Here is an 8,479-nt window from a genome sequence, read left to right on the forward strand (position 1 = left end):
CTGCACCGCGTGTGGTAGGCCCCAGCCACCGGACGGGGGTCTGCACCCGCTGTTCTTTTCCCTGCACGGTGCGGCAGGTGTGCAAGAGGACGGAGCACAGCCTGGGTGCATCTCTTTCCTCACAGAGACGGTCAGACCTTCCGGAAGCAACGGAAGGTATTGTCAAACGCAGCATAGGCTCCAGAGAGCAGGCTCAGCCGGAACAAAAAGACCTGTTGTGTGTGCCTCGAGTCTGCGGTCTCTTACCTCTAGCTCCATTACTAAAGCATAAAGGAGTTTGAAAACCGAATCCGTAACCTGAGCTCTAGCTAGATCGTCCAGGGTCGGGTGGGGGTGGAGAAAGCTTGGGACAGAGGTGATGTGGGGACTGGGATGCCCGAGTGACCAGGTGAAGGCATCACAGGCCCGCTGGGGACAGTCTCACCCATTCACTTTTACAGGTAGAGACCGATGCCCAGAGAAGTGAATTCATTGTTCAGGATCACTCACCTGGGAGTTGAGTCATTGGGAACTGGAGCAGCTATGCGTTGGCATGCTCAGGCTACACGGTTAAAGAAAAAAAAAAAAAAAGCAGTTTATTAAACAGCATGCAGACCCCTACAGTCAGAACGCTGAGGAGGAAGTCGGGTGGTTTTTTCCTATGAATTGCTTCAGCACCCAACCCAGAGCCCTGTTTCCCTGTCCCCCAGAACTTCTGATTGCAAAAGAGAACAGGGATCTAGGGAAATCTGCTTTAGAATGTCCCTTGTAAATTGAGAGCCCCCAGGGAGAATTCTAGTGGTAAGGAGCTGGAAAAACTTTATTAGGTCCGAGATTCAGAAGACGTTTGACTTCTCTCAGGAGATGCCTAAAACTCTAGGGTTTGAAAGAACTCGTGTGAATTTCCTTGAACATGGGAACTTGTATAGATCTAGCATGAGACCCGACTTGCTCTCAGTTTAAGGCCTGGGGACTCCAGGACTGTTTGCAAAAAACAGAACAAAGAGAAGCGGCACAGACCGGAGATTCCAGTCTGAGGGTCCTTTTCCTGGTATTTTTTTAGGTTCAACCTCGACTCACACTAGTGAGTTTACGCACTGTAAATTTGAGTTATAATGGAGATAATAAAATGCAGATTTTAAGTGTACGCTTTGATGAGTTTTGATATATGTATACACATGTGTAAATATGACCTCATTCAAGGTAAAGTACATATTTTTATCAATCCAAGTATCTTGGTAACGTTAGCTATTTAAGCAAAATTCAAAAATTAGATTGTAATAACTTTGGCTCAGACTTGAATTTGTTTCTAAGTTTGGTATACTTCCTGCTTTTTCAAAGTTGAACCGTATTTTTGTCCCAGTTATGGCATTTTAAGAACAAATTTAAACAGAAGTATAGAGGGGCTTTCATAATTCTGTCCACCAAAGAGTGATAATTGTTAACAGCCTGAGGTTAATCCTTCCAGATTTTAAGATTTTCAATTTTAAGTAATTACTGTCCCTAACGTGGTGTTTGAACTCACAACCCCGAGATCAAGAGTCACACACTCCACCGACTCAGCCAGCCAGGTGCCCCTCCTTCCAGATTTTTTTAAAAAGACGATTTATTAGAGAGCATGCACGCAAGCAAGCACGGGTGAGTGAGCATGGGAGGGGAGGGGCAGAGGGAGAGGGAGAGAGGAACTTAAGCAGACTCCACGCTCAGTGCAGAGCCCAACGTAGGGCTCGGTCTCACAACCCTGAGATCATGACCTGAGCCAAAAACAAGAGTTGGCCACCTAACTGACTGTGCCACCCGTGCACCCCACCTTCCAGATTTTTCATGTCTATTTCTCTAATTCTACTTTTTAAAAACATAGCATCATTCTATATGTGATACAATGTGTTTTGTTTTGCTTTTTCTTACATAGGGAGTACTAGGTTGTGGACAACTTTCCTTACCAATGCACACATATTATCTTCCATTTTTTTGTGTCCAGTTAATATTTCACATTATAGATGCTTTAGAATTCATTTAGCCAATCTCTCTATTAATAGATAATTAGGTTATTTGTTCACATGCCTGAACATTTCCTTTGGTTAAATTTTATATATCTATAGATGCAGGTACATATATAGATCTCTATCTCCAAAGTATTAATGCACACTTTTTATTAAAGTCTGTAAGATAATGCCTTTTACCCATACTTTCATATATACTAGATATTAACTCTTAAATCTTGTTAACCTGATTAAAAATATTTTTATGTCTTTGTAAATAATTAGCATTATTGTTGAGCATCTTTTCCAGTGTAAGTTCACTGTGCACATTTCTTAGGTTGAAAGGTACTTTTCATTTGTCTTCCGTGTGCAGTGTTCCTATTTTTAAAAATTTATATCTAGCACCTGGTGTCTGGCACAGAGTAACCAGTCATTACTGTCCAATAACTGTATTATGTAAATTTGTATCATTTTCAAGAGTACGGAGAATACTACATTGAGCCCTCATGGAGGCAACATCCAGCTTCAGTATTTATCAGCCTGAGGCCAATGTCAATCATCTTTACCCACGGCCTGCCCCCACCCTGATTGTTTTAAAGGGCATTCTGTGAAATGATTCCTTTTTGAGAGTTCTTTGGAATATGGGGATTTTATTTTTTTATTTTTTTGAGAGAGCACATGTATGCGAGGGGGGTGGGGCAGAGGGAGAGGGAGAGGGAGAATGCTAAGCGGGGTCCGTGCTCAGTGCAGAGCCCCACAAAGGGCTGGATCTCAGGATCCTCAGATCATGACCCGAGCCCAAATCAAGAGTTGGTTGCTTAACGGACTGCGCCACCCAGGTGCCCCAGAATATAGGGATTTTAACTCTTTGGTCATATGGTACAAATATCTCACCCCCCTACCCCGTTTCCCATTGGTCTTTCAGTATATGATGGTATTTTTGTGCCCTGTTGGTTTTCAACGTCATGTTCTCCCATCGTCAGTCTCTTCCTATAGGATTTCTGGACTTTTCAGTATCAGAAAGGCCTCCCCCACCACAGTTCATAATAATATAGTCAAAGAAAATATCTTAAAAATAGGTTTTTGATCTTTAGCTCATCTGGAATTCAATTTCAGTCTAGAGTAGAGGGAAGGGTTACCTGCTTTTAAATGGTCCCTTGCTTGATAAAAGATTCATGTTAAAACTTTTTACAGACACAGTAAAGTAAAAAAGTTCCCCTACTAAACTGTAAAAGCAGTTTAGTCAGTATAAAAGGATTTGTAATAAAGGCCATAAGCTATGTATAAAAACTGTTGGAGGAAGAAGGCGGATCTTATCATCAGATGTTCTCAGTTGGTCGCATCTTCTTAGCACCTATTTTAAATCCTTGGGCCTCGGTCTTCAGGGTTGAGCTCCAAAGGCATTTGCATGTTTGTTCCTGTTACCACGTGGAATATTTCAGAACTTTCTATAACAGGCCGTGTTTGCTCCAGATTTATAGCTCTCCTGCTATTCCGAGGCTTGTTGGTTACCTTACCCCTTCCTTGTTGGAAGGGGCGCTGTGCAGTCCTTCCCTTCAGGGAGGGCGGGGCGGGGCGGGGCAGAGCAGGAGGGGGGGAGGGGCAGGCTCGCCGGAAAGCGGCCATCTTTGTTTGCGCCTGCTGGGTGCTCACCTCCTGTGTCGTTTTGCAGGCACATTCTCATCTGCCTTGCTGCCTACCTGGGCTGTGTATGCTTTGCCTACTTCGATGCTGCCTCCGAGATCCCCGAGCAGGGCCCTGTCATCAAGTTCTGGCCCAGCGAGAAATGGGCCTTCATCGGCGTCCCCTACGTGTCGCTCCTGTGTGCCAGCAAGAAATCACCGGTCAAGATCACGTGATGGCAAGGCAGTGGCTGGCTTCTCTGCTTGTTTTCCCTCCTGCACTGGGCTTCGCTTGCCGGCAAAGACAGCCGGTGGTTTGTAGAGTTGGGGGTAGGGTCTGTCTTCTTAGTATTCTGTTCCCTTGAGCTCTGACTAGCGTGTCTGTGGCCCACCAGGACTCCAGTGTGCATGAGGAGGAGGGTCTGCCCCGTTCCCGAGGATGGAAAGTGCAGAACTGAGGGCCACCAGGTAGATCTTCTCAGTGTCCCTTTCAGATGCAGTGACTGGTTGGGCTGAATCCTTTGTGATGGCAGAGCAGTCCTTTTGGGGAGCCTCATTTCCCAGGAGGAGTTTGCTGCAGACCCCACGATTCCCATGGGCTCTCAGAGTGGACGCTCTTGCTGACCTACAAACTCTGTGACAGGCAAGACAGGCTGACTGATGGAAGATGCCAGGGATTTTCATTTGGGAAAACAGTCCTAAAATAAAAGCAAGCCAATGAAACCCACACAGGGCTTGTGGCTGAGGAGGCTGCTAGTCCACTCGGAGATCTCAGTAACTGGATTTTACATGTGCTTGTGAATCCTTTCTCTACTACCTCTGCTGAGTGACGGGGACTTCAGAGGAGGGTGAAGCAGACGGAAAAACCCTCTGTGCCAAAAGCTACACTCCACTTTAAGCCATTCTTGAAGATGAGCACAATTCCTAAATGTCGACTGTGTTGCCCGCCCCCCCCCCCCCCAGCCCAGTGGCCTCCCAACACACCGAGAATAGGTGTGGTTGAGCCCTCTGCACATAGACCCCTGCTCCTTACTGCTGAGCTCTGTAAGGTCAAGGCCTTGGGATGGTCACGGTGGGGATCCTCGGAAGTTCTGGAAACTTTTGCTGATGGGAAGCCTTCTATCCTGGAAGTCCAGTATTTCCTGCGGGAGTCCTACTCCATAGTCTCACAGTACAAGGTGCTTCCTGCTGTTTCTCCGAGCATCTGACGACTGTTTCTCTCGAGGACTGAGGGGACTACATGCTGGCTTTTGGGGTTGCTGGTGCAGTGGGCAAGTCTGTTGCCTTCAGAGGTCTTCCTCAGCTCAAATGACACTGGCTACCACTAACCTCTTCACTGGGCTGAATGAGGACTCCAGAATGGTCATCACGGTGTGTGTGGGGGAATACAGGGCCTCAGGGATACTCACTGAAGCTCCGACATCTCCTGCCTTGCAGCATTCCATTGTGAAAGAGCAGGAGGAGGTGCCCTTGTGAGGGCAGGAGTTGTGTCACCAAGGACCGAAGAGTTGGGCAGTACCAGTCCGTGGCATGTCTGGGAACTCTTGCTTTGATTAGAATTTTGTACAGGATCGAAGGTGAAAAGTCCAATAAGGAGCAATGAACCGAGGGTTTAAAAATGAATGACATTGTTCTCCTGTGGTTTTCAAGTTATTTTTAGCAGAACCCTATTTACACTAAGAAATCTTGAGGGAACCCAAATGTGAGAAATATGTTCTATCCGTTTAGGTTTATCTGAAGGTTAAACTTATCTATTTCTCTAATATCATGCAGTGAAAGTGCAAGTTAAATTGTGGTTTCCATGGTAAAAAATTTGGTGTTGAAGGAGTGTTCTTGTTTATTATGGTTTAAAAATATACTTTGAAGAAAGGTATTTATGTATTTGTGGGGTTCTAACGCACCTCTGACACCTAGGTGGTTCCATCCGAGAGTTTTAAAACTGTGGTCTAGAATTTTTTAAAGGGAAATAGCAGTCCTCGATTCAGATTAATTTTACCAGGCATGGATTCTGGGCTCATCCATTCTGCAGTATAAAAATGCTCCAAAGTAAGGGGAAGCTTTGATGTACTTCAGGCCCAGCTGTCTTAGTGTGGAAGCGTGGATGGGGAGAGGCAGGGGTGTGGGAAGTGTTTGTGTTATATGTGAGGTTTAATTACTGTCTTGAGAGTTCCTCAGTGATGGGAACATTGTTCCAGCAGTCAAGGAGGGACTGTGTCTCCCTATCAGGTAAAGGGGTGGATCCCTGAGGAACATCACCTCCAGCTCTCAACTCTTTGACCTTGCTCTTCTGGAAATTTCTGAGTGTCCTTTGGAAATAGGGATACAACATGACTGCTGGAAATAAGGAAATCAGTGCCCCCAACTCACAGAGCTGTTTCCATCCATTTTCTACAAGACAAACGATTTAGTTCAGATGTCAGAAGGGATGTTTTTGCTGTTAAACCCAAAAAACAAAAAACCCCCCAAAAACAGAAGGCCCTTCTAGAGATTGTTTTTAATGAGCTGAGGGCTGATAAAGAAGTACGGAATGGGTCTATTTGAGGACAAAAACAGAACTCTTGGACAAAAAAAATCACTCTAGCTTGATAGTGTGAAGATGGTAAATTGAGAAAGTAGGAGTTGAACAATCTTTTTTGAAGTTAGTCTTATGGCGTCATACTTATATTTACATTTATATTTATGATGCTTTTCTAGCACTAAACACTCTTGAAAGAAAATTGGAAAACTACAGGAAAGTTGAAGAGAAAAAAAGTCTGCATTTCTACTGGCCAAGGACAATCATTGTTAATATTTTGGTATTTGGTGTATTTCCTTCTCATCTTCCCCCTTTCCTCCCACCACAGAGTTGTAAGTAGCTGACTTTTAGAGTGGACAGTTCATCCGATTGCTTGAATGGATTTTAAATGCCAGTTGTGTATTTTTCATGAAGAGCAGCTTTTGGGACACACGCCGGTTAGAGCTGTACACTTGAGAGCTCATCACTGGATTCTGACTTACTGCTGAGTCTTTTTAAATTGAGCCTGGCATGAATGGGTCCTAAGAAATAATGAACTGAATTCTACTTTTCGAGAGGCCTCTGCTCTTGGATTGACAGGTCATGGGAAACCGCTGTTAAAAATAGGGCTCTACAGGTTTTCAGATTTTAAAAAAGTGAATAGCTTATTGTGCAATCAAGAATCTTTTTGTTTTTTTGCCCCTAATAATGCAGGGACATGGAGATTTGATGTTTGGGAGTTAGTCACAGTGAGGGGCTGCCGTGACCTATCACAGTTTTATTCTGCTTAGATAGAATTTGCAAGATCGAGAACCGGCAGGAATTGGATCCAAGATATTAAACATTATTATCCTAGTTACCAAGCAATCATTTAAGTCTGATTCTTATTTTACAGTGTTTGATTGAATCTTGATTTTTAGAAAAAAATCTTTTCTCTTTATGATTATGATTATATTTGTTAGCACTTCAGTGAATATATTTAAGGTGTAGGGGGAAAAGATACCTGACTCTGGTAACAGGCTACATTTTGGGGGAAACTAGGCCTGTCCCTCGGATGGGTGCCTAAAACGTTATTTGCGGACCCAAGATGTTCTGTTGGGGGGAATCTAAGCTTGATGGTCATCAAGCACAGACTTTCTGAAAAATACCGTAACTTGTTCTTTTTATTGAATTCTCAGGTGTTTTAAAACTTCTCACCAGTTCATCACGCTTACGTGAGCCGGCGCCATGTTGGAGGCTCTGAGAATGGGATGGAGTCTCCTTGGCTCTTCATCCCTGGGGGCTGACACGCAACCATCTCTGGAGGATGGGGGAGGGCCGAAGCTTGTCCAACGAGCCCCCCTCTCCTAGCTCCTTTTCCCCAAATGAGCTTGGAACCTTTCATTGCCAGCTCTTTGCCTGGGTGCTACCATTCCAGCTGGCTAAAGAGAATTGGCAGGCCAGATCGGGGTTCTCAATGGATTTTAAGGACATTCTCCTACAGATTTAAAAAAAAAAAAAAAAAAAAAGGACTAATTGTTTGAATGGTTTCTTTCTCTCTGTTAAACCAGATTGAAGACTATTTTATAATCACTGTGTAATCAGAGCATATATATTTTCAGATATATCCCTTGTTTTATACTTTATAGAGTTGTGCGGTATAAGGGTGGTGTACCCACTGGCTGTGGTAGCATTTAGTCTCCATTGCTTTGGGAGTGATTTGAAGCCTTTTGAAATGGAGCTTTTGCACTTTATGCTATTTTTGTGAGCTATGACGGTTATATTCGATATTAAAGCCGTAAGTGGCATTGTCTGTGAATATGTATGTTTGTGTTTATTTCCAAAATGATTTCTGAAATACCTGAAAATGAAAAATGCAGTTAATGGATTGTCAGGCAAAGCACATTTTCCCCAAATCAATGTGTTAATGAATTTGGGTGTCGTTATTACTAAACATACTTTCGATTAGAGTAGTTGTTTCTTCTCAGAGCTTTGAAATTAACATGCCTAGTATTTCCCATATGAAGTGCCCAAATGCACAGTGAATTTCTTTAGCAGGAAAATTCTGTATGTACCTGTTTTTAATTCCCTATGACCATTTTTTTTATTATTAAAGATTTCATGGGCCATATTTAAAAGAACAGTGTGACCATCAGGAGAGAGACGGGGTCAGGGTCAGCATTATTGGCATCATTACGGTGGGTTTTTTAGACTTTTTTTCTTCTGGCCTGGGTGAAGGGATAAGGAATGGCCACATAGACTTTTTACAAGCTGGTGGGAACAGGAGTCTTCTCCCTAGAAAAATGAGTATCCAAGTAATTTTCTGGGAATTCAGCTATCCCTAGGAGCCACCCAAATAAAGAGCTCCCGCAGGACAGGTCACTAGACCAGGATTCAAATCCTCCTTGGGGCTGAAATTGGTC

The 8,479-nt window shown here is 43.8% G+C and overlaps 1 protein-coding gene across 3 annotated transcripts in view; it reads left to right on the plus strand.

Annotated features, from left to right (window-relative positions):
- The window catches only part of ACER2 (alkaline ceramidase 2), a 30,984-nt gene extending 23,109 nt beyond the window's left edge, over window positions 1-7,875 (plus strand). For all 3 annotated transcript variants that reach the window (XM_073880870.1, XM_073880869.1, XM_025887864.2), the window contains one exon: window positions 3,634-7,875. In XM_073880870.1, the coding sequence (XP_073736971.1) occupies window positions 3,634-3,905 (272 nt within the window). In that variant the 3' untranslated portion in view covers window positions 3,906-7,875. The remainder of the gene's footprint in view (window positions 1-3,633) is intronic.
- Window positions 7,876-8,479: the final 604 nt, after the last annotated feature.

Source organism: Callorhinus ursinus, unplaced genomic scaffold (assembly GCF_003265705.2).
Source record: "Callorhinus ursinus isolate GAN/ISIS: 27379988/994484 unplaced genomic scaffold, GSC_fseal_2.0 scaffold39, whole genome shotgun sequence".
Taxonomy (NCBI): domain Eukaryota; kingdom Metazoa; phylum Chordata; class Mammalia; order Carnivora; family Otariidae; genus Callorhinus; species Callorhinus ursinus.